Source organism: Periplaneta americana, chromosome 6 (genome assembly GCF_040183065.1).
Source record: "Periplaneta americana isolate PAMFEO1 chromosome 6, P.americana_PAMFEO1_priV1, whole genome shotgun sequence".
Lineage (NCBI taxonomy): Eukaryota > Metazoa > Arthropoda > Insecta > Blattodea > Blattidae > Periplaneta > Periplaneta americana.
The window spans coordinates 104,540,395-104,558,683 of record NC_091122.1 but is presented as its reverse complement, the minus strand read 5'-3'; the positions used below and the strand labels follow the sequence as shown (position 1 = coordinate 104,558,683).

The window sequence follows — 18,289 nt, the reverse complement described above, 5'->3', positions numbered from 1 at the left end:
TATGAGCTTCATCTATTTGGAAAATGTGCTATAATGAGAATTCCTTTAGTGAGTTGTGGTGTCCGTTGTATATAAGATTTTATGGTTGGTACAAATAACTTGATTTCTCTGAGGATCAAGAGTGTATACTGGTGGTCTCTGCAGTTGCTTTCATTTTTTCATATTAAAAGCAGCCTGGATATATCCTGGAGATTGCATGAACATAATTTTTATGAGAACACATTATTATCCTGAAGCACAGACCTGACTAGGAGAATCATAATTATATCTGTAGGAGCTGAATATTCTGAACCAATTGGAACTAGATTTTAAGATATTGGTCACTCATTTTCACTCTCTTCCCTTTGCTACAGTATCCTACAATATCCAGGTGACACAAAGGATCGTGGAAGTGCGATTTACATGTTACTTTAGGATGCATTTTCTGGTATTTTGTTTTATGACAGTTGTTGGCATCACTAGAAATTTTCAGCATACTAGACTAATCTTTGTCCCCTAAGTACATTCATTCGTAGTGTCCTGCCCAAGGGCAAGCTTTTCGCTGCAAACTCAGCATTCTCCAATCTTTCCTATTTTCCACCTTCCTTTAGCCCCTTATATGATCCTTGTATCTTAATATGGTCTATCATCTAATATCTTCTTTTGCTCCGAACTTTTCTTCCATTCATCATTCCTTCCAGTGCATCCTTCAGTAGGCAGTTTCTTCTTAGTCAGTGGCCCAGCCAACTTCTTTTTCTCTTCCTGATCGCTTGATCAGTTTCAGCAGTATTCTTTCTAGCACACAACTTAATGTTATAGATTATATGTTCCTAATTCCTTCAAATCAACAACTTTTGAAATACTGTAAAGAAAGAAGCACTTTCATACACTATCACGAAATAAAGTATAAATTATTGTATCTGTGAAGATGAACAAATCTATGAATCATGATTCTGATAAGCCACAGCAATAATTCTGTAATGGTAATATGATTTTGAATATTTATTATCATACAGTGATTCTGTAAAGACGGATTGGTACATTCCAGTTCTATAGGTTTGCCTTAACCATAATAATTATAATTTATGTGCCAAGTTTTGCGTAGCCTTATAAACAGCATCCTGGTAGTTCTGGTAAAACAAGTCCAAAATGTGCGGCCTCCACTATGTTAATATATTCTTGTGAACTACTTGACAGTTAGTATAGTACACTATAAAACCTAAAATACCAAGGTTACCTTCAACTCATTAACAAATTCAGCTTATATCACATCGTGTAATGACACTATAAATATAACGTGATCTATTTATTATAAACAAAACATACAAGAAAAGAACTTAGGCCTTAACCTCTGTTTCCCATTTCATTTTCACTTAAAACAAGAATTTACCTAGCCATATCAGATTACTTGCACTAAGCAAATTATATATTCTTTTATGAGCTATATACATATTGGGGTTCAACATTTTTTAGTCGATCTATAATTTTCTTAGATTGTCTGTTTCGGGACATACTGACAATATATAGATCGTATCTTCTTTCACTTAACAGAAGGAACAGATATCTTTCCTACATTATCCCTCCTCCTCTTTTTTTTCCTCTTGTATGGAGGAGGACCTGAAGACTTACACTGCAGTCTGAGGCTTATTGTGCTTACCATTCCTATTCTGTGAATGATTGGGTAGCCAAACGGCTGCACTGTTGTACATGTACAGCATGCAGCACCATGAACTTAACCCAGGCTATGGTATGGAAGATGATATGTAAATTAATGATGGCTAAATGAGTCTGAGGTCCAACGCTGAAAGTTACCCAATTGGCAGTTGAGGGAAAACCCCAACCAGGATTTGACCCCAGGTTCACTCGTCTCCTCTTTTTTTAGCCTCCACCAAGCCTAGCCTAATCTCTCTTCCCTGGTGTTTTTTCTTAAGTATTTTTTCTATTCCCATTATGTTTTATATCCCTATAATTAATTAAAGGGGGCATGCTATAGCATCGCAGTTAAGGTGTAACACTGCAAGCGGAAGGTCGTGGGTTAGATTCCCGATGGGAATTTTTCCATTGACCTAATCCTTCCGGCCACACTATGGCCCTGGAGTCTAGTCAGCTTCAAACAGAAATGAGTACCAGGGGCATTTCCTTTGGGGTAAAGATAGTGGGCATGTAGGACTGACATCCCTACTGCCATTAATGCCAATTGTTTATCTGTAAAGGTGGGAGCATTAACCTCTCGCCATCCTCTGGACTGATTTGGCCTGTCATGAGCTTGACTTTACTTTATCTTTTATAATTAATTAATGATCTTAAACTATTTACATTTTGGCACAGTTCTTGTCTGTTATTTCATTACTTCTTTCTTCTGTGATTTTACAAATTACATTTAGGTTCATTGCTCCAATTTCTTTCCATAACCAATTAAGATCTAATCTGCTTATATCATGCTCTAAGTCTGTTAACTAATTGAATTTCAAGTTACTGGTCTGTAGAAATTACAAACATATTTTCTCAGAAGTTCTATCATTATTAGACATAACAAGACCTAAAAATTTCATTTTTCTATATATTATAGTAGGTACCCATTTTTTTTTCTTCTCTTGTACGGAGGAAGGACCCGAAGGCTTGTACTGCAGCCTGAGGCTTATTGTGCTTATCACTCCTATTCTGTGAATGAAATCTGGGCTATTGTACGGATGATGATGATGATGATGATATGTGAATTAATGATGACGAAATGAGACCGAGGTCCAACACCCAAAGTTACCCAGCAATTCTGCTACAATTGGTTGAAGGAAACCCCTAGAAAAAACCTCAACCAAATAACTCGTCCCAACCAGGATTTGAACTTAGGTCCACTTGTTTCATGGTCAGACATGCTAATCATTACTCCACAACGGTGGACTTATAGTACCCATAGTGCTATCTACACCCATTTCATATCTAGTAGCTATTCAAGGTATTCCTAGATATTTCTTACAAAATTTAGCTCTAATTCTATCAATGAGCTGTCCAGATAAGTCATTACCCCAAATATCTATACTGTACAATATCTCTGATTCAACAATAGCACTATATATATTGAACAAAATTAGTATCTATATTCTGCCACTTAGACACTTGTCTATCGCTGTTAAGTGCAGCAGTTCCTTTATTAAAGGCCGTTTCATTTGTAGCAGCACAATTCTTTCTCAGGATATGTAGGTACTTCATATAATGAGAAAATGAGTATCACAAATAAGACGCATCTTTGTCATTATAAATTTTACATGTACAGTATTAAAATAATTCAGTGACTTTATCATGTTTAAAATGACATTACTGTATATAGTTTATTTTCTTCCAACTATTATTCAAACGAATTCTTAAATGAAATCATCTAATATACCCCCAAATAAGGAAATGAAGTTTGTTTTCTGTACTGCACACGAAAGGTATCCTTTAAAAGCTACGGACTTATTATTAAGGCCCATGAGAGGCATTTATGCCTTCATTATCTCGGCACTAGAATGAGATGGTGTGGACAGCACTACACTCTAAATACCTCAGGAAAGATACAGTACTGCACTTAATTTGACAGGAGGTTGAGTGGAGCCCTTAGCCATTCTGGAAATTTGGCAAAGAGAAAAATCCCAACGTTACTAGGGATTGAATGCAGGACTTTCCATCCCGTAGTCAATAGGGTTTGTGTGCACTCGTGAAAAGAAAAAATGACCAACACTGATATTCGAATAGCCCATCAGGTCATATAGTTGTTAAGTAAATTTCACATATTTTTGTGTACTCTTACAACTTTTGTTGTACATGTTGTAAAGCATGTAACAGAGCTGAATATTTCATAACGTGTGTTTAGGAAACAGTAGCTTCAAATAATACTTGAGTGAGTAATATGACAGATTACTTTTGAGTGTGTATCATTAAGCAGAATTAGATGTAAATAAAACTACTTTCCAACGTGTTGAGAATGTGAAATAGTTCAGTTGGTTAAACAGTGGCCTGAGGAGATGACTTCTGTTGTGAGGAATTCGAGTCCATGGAGAAGTCAATATAATTTATATTTTTCAATTCATTTACTGTTCATAGACATAAATTTTTTATCATAATATCAGTTACATATTTATTTTCTAAAACTAGTGAATATTGTTGGGTGAATGATGCAAATCAAGTGTCTGCCACTAGTAAAATAAAAATTGTTGACCAGATGTCCTGAATGTTTAGGTACTCCTGAAAAGGACTATTTGACTAGGAACCACATAGAATTACTGCTCCATATCGCATTCAGTACTTCTAATTCTCTACAACTATACTCATCCCCTCAGGCAGGGATCTGACAAGGCCAAATGCATAGTGTTTGCCCTGGGCCACCTCTTCCCTAGCACGATATCTCGCAGGACGTCTTTAAATGCTTGGAGTGAATGAGACCAGTTTTTGGCCATGATGCATTTCGTCTCTACCCACATATTTTCGATGAGAATGAGATCAGCCTCACAAGGAGGCCAATCCAGAACCTCCACCTCGTTGTTGTCGGCCAGCCTACGTTGGACTACCCCTGCCTTATGGATTGGCGAGTGATCCTATGGAAAAGAATAACCCTATCGGGATACATTTGTCATGCTGAAGGCACCATGATATCTCTAAAAATATGGAAACACTAGGCACCATTCAGCTGACCATCTATTCTGGGAAGATATCTGATTATGCATGAAGACATTCGCCCCCAAATAGACACAGAAATGGGACCACAGTGTGCACATTCTTTCAAGTATTTTGCATTGTATTGGATCTCTGCAGACCGAAAAACTAGTACCAGCCCATTGTTTGCCGAAGTCAACACGGACTCATATGAGAAAATTACATTTTCCCAATTCAGATCCACATTATCTAGACTTCTAGAGCAAACCAAGCCAGTGGAGTCTGTGATCCTCGGACAGCCACTCCTTCACAGCCATGCTTCTAAATCTGAAGTCAATGTCCTTTAGACGGTTCCTCACGGTTCTCGAACACCTGGGAAACTAAGGCAACTTAACTGGATGGAGGAATGGGTTTTCCAGAGCCAGGTCCATCAGCATGGGAGTCTGAGCCTTAGGTTGAAACATGTCACAATGTCAATCATCATTGACGAACAGAAATCCCAGAGGTCCTGAACTGCACTATCCAATGTCGATCAGTGTTAGCTGGAATTCTATAATGATGAGATGCAGCTGAACTTGAAATATTTCCATTCTCACCAAAGCGATCACCCATTCATGAATGGACTGTTTGTGGTGAGGCATGGCTATGTAATAAATCATGATATAAATTAGTGTTGTGCCTAAAACTAGTCAAACAGCTGAGTGCTAACAGTAAATGCACCATAAAGAAAACAGGTCATTCAGAAGCACATCACTGCAGTGTCAATCAAATGGGAGATCGAACTAATCCGTGAAAATTAACATTCTATTCTAATTGGAGGAAAATTCTCAAGGATCCTGAATTGATACCTGAAGCACCTCGTAAATCAGCTGTTTTTTTTTAGTTGGTTATTTAACGATGCTGTATCAACAACTAAGTTATTTAGCGTTGATGAGATTGGTGATAGTGAGATATCTGGCGAGATGAGGCCGAGAATTCGCCATAGATTACCTGGAATTCACCTTACGGTTGGGGAAAACCTCGGAAAAAGCCAAACCAGGTAATCAGTCCAAGTGGGGATCGAACCCGCGCCCCAGCGCAACTTCAGACCGGCAGGCAAGCACCTTAACTGACTGAGTCAAGCCAGTGGCGTAAATCAGCTGTAGCCATGTTTAGATTTATCACTGGACATTAATATTTAAGCAAACCTCTCTACAGGTTTGGACTAATCACCACACCAAACTATCTCCTGTGCCAATAGGAAGTAGAGATAGATACGTATCACAGAGAAGTCTGTGAAGTTCTTTTTTTTTTTTTTAAAGTAGGTTATTTTACGACGCTTTATCAACATCTTAGGTTATTTAGTGTCTGAATGAGATGGTGATAATGCTGGTAAAATGAGTCTGGGGTCCAGCACCAATTGTTACCCAGCATTTGCTCATATTGGGTTGAGGGAAAACCCCGGAAAAAAAATCTTAACCAGGTAACTTGCTCCAACCAGGAATCGAATCCAGGCCACCTGGTTTCGCGGCCAGACGCACTAACCGTTATTCCACAGGAGCGGACTAAGTGAAGATCTTAAGGCACATCAAGGTCTAATATCAAAATATTGAGAAGCAAGAAAGATAACAATTTTATTGTTAAATCGATAGCATTCGATTCGTATATACATATTAAATAGTTAGAAACATAAATCTTCATGCTAATAAGCTAATAAGACACAATATGGGCCAAATATTATGACAGCGATAGTGGAACAAAATTAATATCACATGAAACTAAACACAAACTTACAATAAAAAAATAAATCAAGCAATCAGCGGGACTTGAACACGACATGGTAACTTTCGCTTCGTAGTCAAATATTATACTACTGAGCTACCACATATTTCAACTACAAGGCCTTTGTCCATATCCTTTCTGCATGAATGCTTGGTGAACATCACAGACACCTGGATCGTGAGTCATATCATTATTTTAATTAGGAACAGGTAATGGCAGAACAATATAAGGTTCGGTCTTAAGTTGTGGGAGGAAAAACAATAAGTGGAATCATAAAGATAGTATGATGCAAAATTTTGGTACAACTGTGCTGTCGTTCACTTTTTTTTCCCCACGAGTGTACATATGTGTAATTAATTTTGAACAACTTTACATACAATAGTTAAACATATATTGTAATCACTCTTAATAATATTATTTTTTTACAATGTCAGCATTTAAAAGTGATATGAATGTTAAAATATATTAGCCTTCCTTCAGTGAATCACTTATGCGTAACTAATGGATCTACAGCTAGGGTAATCCTTCAACAATAAAATTAAGACACTCTCTATATCCTCTGCTATCTGATAATGTACCAGATGGTAAAACTTAGGCTGAATTCGAAGTAGAAATAATTCTACAATTAATTGTGTCAGTTTCCTGTCAATACCAACTTCTGTCTCATTTGTCAGTTTGTTCTATGTTTAAAAAAAAAATGCCTTTCAGCGCTTTGCCATATTAATGTTAGATTAATAATTCACAGTAGCTACTAGCCCATCTTGTATAATACATAATGCATACAATCTGTTTCATTAATCCTATTCACTAAATTTAGTATTGTTTTTCTATACAGAACTGAGTGACCAGGAAATTTACATCTAAAGTTTCTCTTGTTCTGTTATACGATTTCTTTTTTCCATATGTATGAGGGGGAGTCAAATGAAAACCTTAGATTTTTTTTTTTTCATTTAATTTATTGAACAAAAGTTCAACACAGATCCTCCAGCATGCAGGAAGTGGACGGATTCCTCTGAAAAAAAATCTTGAATGATCGTGGGGGCAGCCACTCATGCACCGCCTGGTGCACTTCTTCATCAGAATGAAATGCCTTTCCTTCCATCGCCTCTTTGAGTGATCCAAACATATGATAATTACTCGGGGCGAGGTCTTGTGAGTATGGCGGATGTGGAAGAGTATCAAAGTGAAGGTCATTTGATGGTTGCAACTGTTACACAGACAGTATAAGGCCGAGCATTGTCATGTTGCAAAATGACACGTCAGACGTCCACGTCACTTTGATTTGATTTCAGGTCGAAAATGATTTTTTAACAAACCTGAATCACACTATTCATGACGTGCTTAAATTTCACAAAGTGCCTGCAAGGTGGGTGCCATAGCAGTTCACTCTAGAACTGAAACAGCAACATGTTCATGCCTGTGAAGAACTTTTGTGGCACTTTGAAGCAGAAGGTGATGGCTTCCTTGCGAGAATCGTTACTGGAGACGAAACTTGGGTACACTATCACCAACCCGAAACAAACAGAGCAAGCAAGGAATGGCGTCATTCCTCTTCACCAAAACCTAAGAAGTTCTGGATGCAGTCATCTGCAGAGAAGGTTATGCTGACTCTCTTTTGGGATGAACGAGGTGTTATCTTGGAGCACTACACGCCTAGGGGAAACATCATCACCAGTGCATCATATTCAGATCTGTTAAAAAATCATCTTTGGCCTGCAATCAAATCAAAGCGATGTGGATATATGACGCAGTCGTGCAACAGTTGCAACCATCAATGACCTTTACTTGATACTCTTCCACGTCCGCCATACTCACCAGACCTCGCCCCAAGACATGTTTGAACCATTCAAAGAGGCAATAGGAGGAAAGACATTTCATTCTGGTGAAGAGGTGCACCAGATGGTGCATGAGTGACTGTACACACGACCACAAGATTTTTTCAGAGGAATTCGTACACTTCGTACATACTGAACGACCTGTGTTGAATGTCAAGGAGAGTATGTCGAAAAATGATAGACTTGTGTTTCACTTTTGTTCAATAAACTAAATTAAAAAGATATTTACGGTTTTCATTTGACTTCAAGTCGTATGTTTTCAAAATGTGTAGGTACATGTTCATGCACTGAATATATAACCATTGCAAAACTTAGCATAATAAACTACATTTATTCTTGGTTGAGTCACTGCATGCCTTTTCTGCCAGCTGTCAAGGACAGACTACAGAAACACGTAGTAATCTCTGTCTCTCTTTTCCTCATTCCTTCTCTTTTGGCGTCAAAAAAAGGATGTCTGAAGAATAACATAACATCAATTAGGAGTGATGAAATAGGCTAAGCATTAAGACACTCACCAACCATGTAGATAAGAGGAGACGAACTCATGAGGATAGTCGAAATGGCATCTTTAGTGGTTAGTTGTAACAAGTTGATGTCCAATTTTGAAAATGTACATATGGGAAAAGAAATCGTCTGGCAAAACAGCGCACAACTTTAGAAATATATTTCCTGGATATCCAGTTCCACGTAGAAAAACAGTACTGAATTTAGTGGAAAAGTTTAATGAAACAGGTTCTGTGAATGATGTGATGTGAGTTATGCATTACACAAGATGGACAACACTTCCACAAACAGCTACTGTGAGCAGTGAGTATTGAATATTAATAATATAACATAGTATAGAACTCTTAATCCTGTGAAATGCCATGAGTTCGCAGATGCAAGCGGCGGCAATAGCAAGGGTGAGGAGCTTGCCACTGGTCAGCTGACAGAATGTTCGCTGAGACTCACTGTATTCTGATTGGATTGATATTGTGATTTTTTTTTTAATTTCAAATGAACATCCTTTAAATTTTTTACTAACATTTGTTAGCTATGTTTCATATACATAATTCCCAAACAGAATGACTTGTAAATATTAAATATGAACACACTTCATTCAATAGTTTAAAAGAAATCTCTGTATACAGAGAGAAGCATACATAAAACCACTTTTTCGTTATCATGGATGCTGAAAATATGTATTTCCACAAAAATATCTTAATCGATTTTTTGCAGCATCACAACACTTTCTCTTTATACTCTGTATAACGAAAAGTAAATGAAGGCACTTTTATTGTCATGGTGTTGTGACAAACTTAATTTTTTTTTTAATAAATTTCTTAGCTATGTTAGCAGACTCTCTTAATGAATCACTCAGTTCTTTAGTAGTTTCATTTAGTCTTTTCACCCAGAAGTCACTAGCATTTCTTTCTAATTTTTTTTTCTGTCTACCTACCTACCTCTCTCTCTCTCTCTCTCTATATATATATATATAGGTGTTTAAAAAATAATGGAAAAAATTTAGTGATAAAAAGTAAATACGAAGAGAAGCAAAAAAGTTCCAGTAAATATGGGTCCGCATATTAACTGTTTATGAGATAATGCCACTTTATGCTGGTTGAGGTCTGCTGAATATTAAGTACTAATTCCAACAAACATTGTGACAATTTTATTTAATTTATCAACCACGAGACAGTAAAATTCATAATTTTGGCTTCAACACCACAGAAATGTGATTAATATACACAAAAGAAACTTTTTTGTTTGAATAACAGTAAAGTTTGTGAATGAACAAGGTACAGTGCAGTATGAACATGTTAAAAGAAGAATTTTACAGCAAGTGTTTAAATAGTGACCATGTACTTGAATGCATCTGTCTAGTCTTCTCCGCAAAGACTCGCGAATTTGCTCGAGCAATCCTGGGTGATTCTTCATTTGCTAGAAGGCATTTACAATCCGATGCTACAATCCTTCAGGTTTGGTGATGTCTGTTGTGTAAACTATTTTTTTTGCATAACCCCATACACAAAAATCCAAAGGATTTAAATCCGGTGATCTAGGTACAGGTCCTCCTCTACCTATTCATGTTTCACTATACCGTCTGTTTAGATATCATCTCACACTTAGAAGAAAATGGGGATAATGTGGCATACATATGAAGCATGAATGTTGCCGCTTTACAGTATCCAGGTACTTGGTTCACTGGTGGCCCCAACCAGCACAAAATGGCATTATCTCATAAATGGTTAATTTGCAGATCCATGTTTACTGTAACTTTTTTGCTTCTTTTCGTTTTTACTTCTCATCCTTAAATTTTTTACCATCATTTTTTAAACACCCTGTGTGTGTGTCACACATCATCACTTCACTATCTCACAGGTGCTAATTATCTCTGCGCTTCAAAGAGATATAAAATAAAAAGTGCAAAGTAAGAGACTGTTACTTTCCTCCGTATTCACATGGACTAAACTTACTACGAGTACTTTCAACCGACAATGTGTGATGTGAAAATTCTTCTTAGTGGGTTTTAATTACTTTTTATTTTATACAAATAGGGTTTGTAATACCTTGTCCAATTGGGATCCCTCCGATGTATTGTTGTTCAACTGCTGTACATTGTCTGCAGCTCCCGTGTTCTCCTCATTGGCATCGAAGTACACAGATGGATCATCTTGACCAACGCCACCTGGACTAATTGGACTGTTCCCCTCATTGTTAGTCCCTGTGGGTAGCAACCGAGTACTATGTAATTTTACGTTCAATTCTAAATAAACTCGGAAGAGTATATGCTTTGGCAATATCAAATGTAATTTTGCCACTATACTATTATATACCTGAAGTATATGAGGATTACAATTCTACTTTATTAAATGAATTCTCTTTTGACCAATATGAACAAATGTAATTAATTATGTCATCGAACAGTTTTTGAGAATGAAATAAATTATGACTATGAAATTTAATATTTGTATAACTATATATTAAACTGCTATAAAACTATGTGTTACATGATATATATTGGTAATCTTTCAACTAGACATATTTCAACAATATTACAAAGAGACTAAGAAGAAACTGCTTTATCCGAGTTTATTTCTGAGAATCAGCATGTATGTGTGTGTGCATACGCACGTGCATGTGCGTGTAAAATTAGGTTCGTTATCATCTACGAAAAATAATACAATGTGCTTTAGCCTATATATTAAAAAAAAATCCAATTCAAGTTTGACTTTCAGAACATCACTACCAACTGCATAACTTTCATCTTTCAGATTCAATCCTGGCTATTTGAATCTAACAAATAATAATTTTATCTCAAACCAGATATATTATGTCATCAATACAATTCATCTATTCATTTTCTGTGGGAACTCTTGATGATTTTTAAATGCTCACATTGTAAGAAGCAGCATTTTCATATGTCAGTACAAAATGCTACTTTTTCTCTAGTAAAATAATTAAAAAATTCAATTAACTGAAGGCCTACCATGACAAATGACAAGCTGATTAATATTGGCACTTTAAAAGATGGCTCTGATTTCAAAGTAATACAAAGAATGTAGAATTGATAATGTTTTAAAAGTATATTTTTTTTTATTTTGAAGTTCACTAATTAAAATAAAAAAATACACATACCTACATTATGCAAAGCACAAATAAACAAATTCCTCTTTAAAATAAAGAAATAAGTCTTGTTCAATTAACATTCATTAACAATGAATGGACTACCCAGTATGTCATCAAGTATGAAGTAGTACACCTACAGTACATGCTAGTAGTATCCCTTACAAAATTAACGGCTCTTAAAACACTTAGATAGAACAAAATAGGCAGAAGCTGTAGGTTTTGTTATAATTATTAAATCTTATAAGAATGATTCTAATAACTAAGAATCAAAATGAGATCTGAACTATTGGATGTGTAAAGATTACCTACTGTATACTGCTATACAGCATCATTTCTTTCAGCTGGCATGAGGTTTTATTGTGCATTTAAATTACGTCAGTACTGGTATGTGAAGTTCAAGGATAATTTCAGGAAATATTCTGTGGTGTTAACACTCTAATTTGCAAAACATAACTTGGTGAATAAATTTAGGAAAACAGAAATGATAAAGATGAGATGTGCAAGGTAATATGAACATCTGGATGACATTATGTATCATCTGGAAAATACCTGTAAAATAGCATCAATGTCTGTAGCAGAAGAAAATATGTTACAGTTTTACGTGTCATTGAAGTTAAAAACCATACAAAATGTATGAGTAAAGAGCTCCAAAAAATCTAATCCTTTTCATTAAGTGTTAATAGTAATAATATATTATGGTTCTAACAAACCTCTAACTTAATCACTTATGAGTTTTATCAGTAGGAAACTTTTAGAAATAGAGTGTATGAAACAAATCCACACAATCTGGGGAGGGAGGGGGGGACTGCAAAATAAATGTACAAAATAAATCCACATAACTGAAAAATAATACCCATCATAAAATCACTTCCATTTCTTAAAATGTACTGGAGTGAACAAAGGATAATTTGATAAGCAGGATTAAAAAAATATCTCGAAACCAAAGGCAGGCAATTTTAGCATCTCCCTTCTCAGTCTGGGTCAATGAATGATTTTGTAACGTTGTTTGCGTTCTATTGAATTACTGATACAAAGTTATCACCACAAGCTATATGTAGCAGTTGTCCTGCCAATCAAAAAGTTGCTGCGTAGCAGTATAGAAAAAATTTTGTTTTGAATAGATGAATTGTACTTACTTATAAATGGCTTTTAAGGAACCCAAAGGTTCATTGTCATCCTCACATAAGCCCACCATCGTTCCTTATCCTGAGCAAGATTAATCCAGTCCCTAGCATCATATCCCATCTCCCTCAAATCCATTTTAATATTATCCTCCCATCTACGTCTCAGCTACTCCTACAGTCTTTTTCCCTCAGATCTTCCAACTGACACTCTATATAATTTCTGGATTCATGCATCAGTTGTTTACTCTGTATGATTCAGTAATATTCATTTTAGCCCTCTTAAATTGCAAAAGTGAGACAATGTTGGCAAAGAAAATTTCAAATATTTATTCACTTAGAAATTTGCATGCATGGATTTAGTTTATATTTTAATTTTTTAATTTATAATGGGTAAAAGATAAAAAGAGACAAAATGCGAGCAGCAGGACTTGGGGAAAATATAAAGGGTGGAAGTGAAATAACTCTGCAGATTGAAAGGGACGATAGGGTACACTTAAATGAATAGAAAACCTGTACTACATTTTGTTATTAAATACACAGTTAATTAGAAAATATTTCTGCTCGTAATACAGATGTAAGAGGTCAACAAACTCAGGTCTGTCTCCCCAGGTGAACTACTTCCCACCTCCCTCTCTGGTAACAACATTGCAATCTGGTGCATCATTCAGTGGCTTGAAATTAATGGTTTTTAAATTAAATTTACATGAAAACCATCCATGCCATTGAAATACGCCAGAGGGATAACTGATTCTTTATTAGATTTTCTATCAATATGGACAAAAAATCACGAACCTATTTACAATAGTTACCAAATAAGAGGATGTTAAACATTTGGGAAAAAACATGAGCTATGCGCTCTGAAAATCTGCAGGGTTATTTCACTTCCCTCTGTATATAGCAATGGAAGTTTGAGTTTCTATGATCTACAGTATTTTCCATTTTTTAGGAAAGAAACAATGTAGTAAGAAAGACAGTAGCTCACTAACATTATTTATGTACCTATCTATGTCTGCAATATGAATTTATCCTGAGGTCTGGGGTAAGTGATAACACTTATAGGCATGTGTGTGTAAGTCTTACATGAATCCAGACATTAAAAAATTCTTCCTTCATTTGAGCAGGTCAAGAGTTGAAAAAAGTACGTAAGAATGATGTACAATTTACATTGTATGCTTAGGCAAAAGGTATATACTGATAGTGCGAAACATATTGTTCCTACATATTAAAAGGAAATACATTCCTTATACTGATATGTATATTCAATCTTATACGAGACAAAGCATTACTACTGCCTAAAGCATAAAATGCAAACTATAATAAATACATAAAAAAGAACATAAATTTCAAAGTCAAGCTTGTAAAATAAATTGTCGAAAAATATGGATCACACTTAGATAAATACAGCATTGTCACTACAAGCAAAAAATGCAGACTAAAAAGAAAAATAATGACAAGAGTATAAAACTATGTCGTTCAAATGGCAAAGATAAAGGCATAAATAACAATTAAACACGTTTTTTGGTATTGGAGGCCTGTTGACATCAGGATCTATGTTGCAACGTGAGGTCTACATGTTCTATTTATGTCTTTGAGTTAATAATAAAGTATCTATGTTACATGTTACAAATGCTTACCCCATTTTAGTTTCTATGAGTACAATTAAAAATCAAGATTTTATAGCAAAGAACCAAAATGTCCTTAAGAACTTCCAAAAATATTCATTTTCAATTATTGAAATGTAACTTTTGGCTAGATCACCCATAAATAATATAAATTACGATTTTGGGAAGATATATCACAATGCATGTTAATTGTACTAATATTTCTTCCATATAATCTGTGATACTTTACAGTGAATGGATCACAATTTCAAAATAGCATCTGCTCTCAGGAACATAAAGAGAAATTAATTTTATTTTCAACTCCTCCAAAATTAAGTAAGCATCTCTCAAGATATATTATTTCATAAGGAAACAAAGAATTAAATTTTTAACATAAGATCATTTCACATGTAACTAAGTTTCAAATTTATTACTGTAATCAAAACATAAAATTCGCTGCAGGTATAACATCTGAGCGATAAAAAAAAAATGTGAGGGATGAGTTTGCAAACAAAACAAAAGAACAGCAGAAGTATGGAAGTTAAAGAATGAACACCATGGAAAAAGAAGCTGTTACACTAAGCAAAGAGCAAGTTTCAAGAGGGTCCATGTGACGCTAGTTTCTAGGTAGTACGCACTGTGCCATGGAAAAAAGTAAAAGAACTCAACATTCCAAAATAATACGTGGATTAGATTTTGGAAGCAGAATTTTGATAGCAAGAATACAGTGTATATTTTTTTATCTTTCTGCTTTAGCGGAAGTAGAGTGGAAGCGCAGTGCACAGTGCAGCTGCCCACACACAGCCCGCTGAGCATTCAGTTATGAGTCTAGAACATGTGAGATAAACCATAAAAAGGATAGTTTTTACAATGTGTGGAGATGTTAAAAATGCTTATCTTTAAAAAATTATGTTGAAAGTGTTCCCCATCTGTTACAAGGCAGGTATTGTAGCATCTAAACACATTATGATTCATATGTTGCAGCTCTGCTTCCGAAATGTTGGCTATTGCTTCCCGTTTTTAGTAAGTTTATAGCATTATGTACTGATGTACTGCTGAGCCCAGCTTATGCTTACTTCATGAGAGATATTCGAGGCTATTGTTCTAATCGAGCACTGAAATTATCAAACTTTTCCTTTGTTAAAACATGACACTTTCGTCTTCTTTTCTTGTCCAATACCGATCCCGTAATTTTGAATTCATTCACTATTTTATGAACTTTAGTCCTTTCAGGTGGATCAACCTCAGGAAAACGTTCATGAAATTTTCTATGACACAGAGCAGGTGGTTCAGGTGAATATTTTTTTTTTAAGTTATGGCAAATGCTAATTATTTGCTCTGTATTAAATCTCCGAACCACGACTCAAGTAACAGACACAAACAGAGAAATGAAAGTCAATACTACATACAAATAACAGATATACTAAGGTACTCTGAAATTCAACTCAATAACAGAAAACCATTTTATCATTGACTATGCGTGTCCTTGAATGGCAGGGTGGGTAGCTACTTCTGCCGACTCTGGTCCTGTTTGCAATTCAAATTGTAAAAAACTGTCCCCTTTGCAGTTTATCTCACGTGTTCTAGACTCATCACCGAGCGCTCAGCGGGCAGCATGCGGGCAGCTGAATTGTGAACTGTCGCTTCCATTCCACTCTACTTCTGCTAGTGTGGAGAGATAAAATGTATGTACTATATATATGAGACAGCTATTGTGAAGAATATCAAGATAGAAAAGATGCTCGGAACTTAATGTGCAACATTTTAAGAACATATTCCTTGTTAAATTCTACATCAATTTAACTTAATATATCTTAGTCAAATTTCTAATAGTTTATGATATACACGATCTAAAGTTTGCAACTTTTGACGATGATTTCTAATAGTACAACATTGACGATGATTTCTAATAGTACATGTTAGAATAGGGCAATAATATCACAAGACACATAAAAAGTGTCTGTTCTTTAATATGAAATCTATCTCTACCTCGAAATAATGCGACATGAAAAAGACACAATTAACAAGAGAAGAAAAAAATAGAAGATAAGGTGAACAAATTAATCTTTTGTAGTTAGTGCTGGTTTCGCTCGAAACGTGCTCCTTGAGCTTAATCTATGCTTCAATACAATATGCAGTATGTTCGAAACCATGGAATGACTAACTTGAGAACGTGCAGCAATTCTTCTTGTGCTTAGCAGTGGATTTTCATTTGTGATTTTAATACGAGGGGGATCCAGGAAATAACGACCATTCGCGCATACCCGCCGCGCAGCTGACTCCCCTTCCTTGTTTGAAGGTCAACTGGCTTCCTTAACATGTGTTCTCATAATGTTGTGAGTACTGGTTGCAACAAGTCGCCATTGTGCATTTTGTGTTACTTCAAAATGAACGACGTGATTGATAATCCCGCCGACTGTGAGGTGAGGAGTGTGATTCGATTTTTGAATGCCCGACATTTGAAACCTGCAGAAATTTACCGGCAATTGAAAGAAGTGTATGGTGATACTGTAATGAATGAAAGAAATGTGAGAAAATGGTGCGAAATGTTCAACAATGGGCGAACAAATGTCCACGATGAAACTCGACCCGGACGCCCATCACTCATCACAGAAGACCTGAAGAAGTGAATGACAGAATCTTGCAAGACAGACGCACATCACTCGACGAATTGTATATTGCCTTTCCTGACATTTCTCGTTCTTTGCTTGGTGAAATTGTGTCGCAACATCTTGGCTACCACAAAATCTGTGCACGATGGGTTCCACGGCAACTGAGTGACCAACAAAGAACTCAGAGAATGGCCTCAGCATTGACATTCTTGATGCGATATCACACAGATGGAGACGCCTTTCTTGATCAAATTGTGACTGGTGATGAGACCTGGGTGTCTTACAACACCCCAGAGACCAAGCGCCAATCACGTCAGTGGCATTATCCCTCATCACCCAAGAAACCGAGAAAATTCAAACAGACTCTCTCAACACAAAAAGTCATGGCTATTGTCTTTTGGGATCGCAAAGGTGTTCTTTTGCTGGATTTCATGCCAAAAGGCACTACGATCAATGCAAATCGTTATTGTGAGACTTTACGAAAACTACGGCGAGCCATCCAAAACAAGAGGCGAGGAATGCTTTCGAGAGGAGTTGTGCTTCTTCACGACAACGCCCGCCCGCACACTGCTGCTTCAACTCGAGAATTGCTGGATCAATTCGGTTGGGAAATCTTTGATCATCCGCCCTATAGTCCAGACCTTGCTCCTAGCGACTTTCACCTTTTCACTAAGCTGAAATACTTTCTGGGTGGTACGCGTTTTGGAAGTGATGAAGAGTTGAAGAAGACAGTGAACACCTGGCTTAATGAACTGGCGGCAGAGGAGTATAAGACGGGAATTCTAAAGCTAGTGAACAGATACGACAAATGTTTAAATGTAGGTGGTGATTATGTAGAGAAGTAAAGGAAGCTTCAGTTATGTAACAGACTTTGTTTTTTCAAATAAATATATTTTTTTAATTATTACAACAAAACGGTCGTTATTTCCTGGATCCCCCTCGTAACTGCAAGTCTTATTTCTTCATTTCGTTGTGGTTGCTCTTCTTCATGTTGTACATGAGAACTTGGGGTATTTTCACGTTCAGCTAAATTTCTACTAAATCCCTATAAGTGCGAGTAAATAAATATCTGTCAAGTTGGAAGCCTACAGTCTGGAAATTGTTTCCGACATTCCCACGTATCAGCTGCAGTATTACCATTA

General features: G+C 36.0%; 1 protein-coding gene across 9 annotated transcripts in view; it reads right to left on the bottom strand.

The window, feature by feature from the left end:
* The window catches only part of Asator (tau-tubulin kinase asator), a 323,859-nt gene that overhangs the window by 48,813 nt on the left and 256,757 nt on the right, over positions 1 to 18,289 (bottom strand). For all 9 annotated transcript variants that reach the window (XM_069828645.1, XM_069828649.1, XM_069828653.1 and 6 more), the window contains exon 19: positions 10,751 to 10,905. In XM_069828645.1, the coding sequence (XP_069684746.1) occupies positions 10,751 to 10,905 (155 nt within the window). The remainder of the gene's footprint in view (positions 1 to 10,750; positions 10,906 to 18,289) is intronic.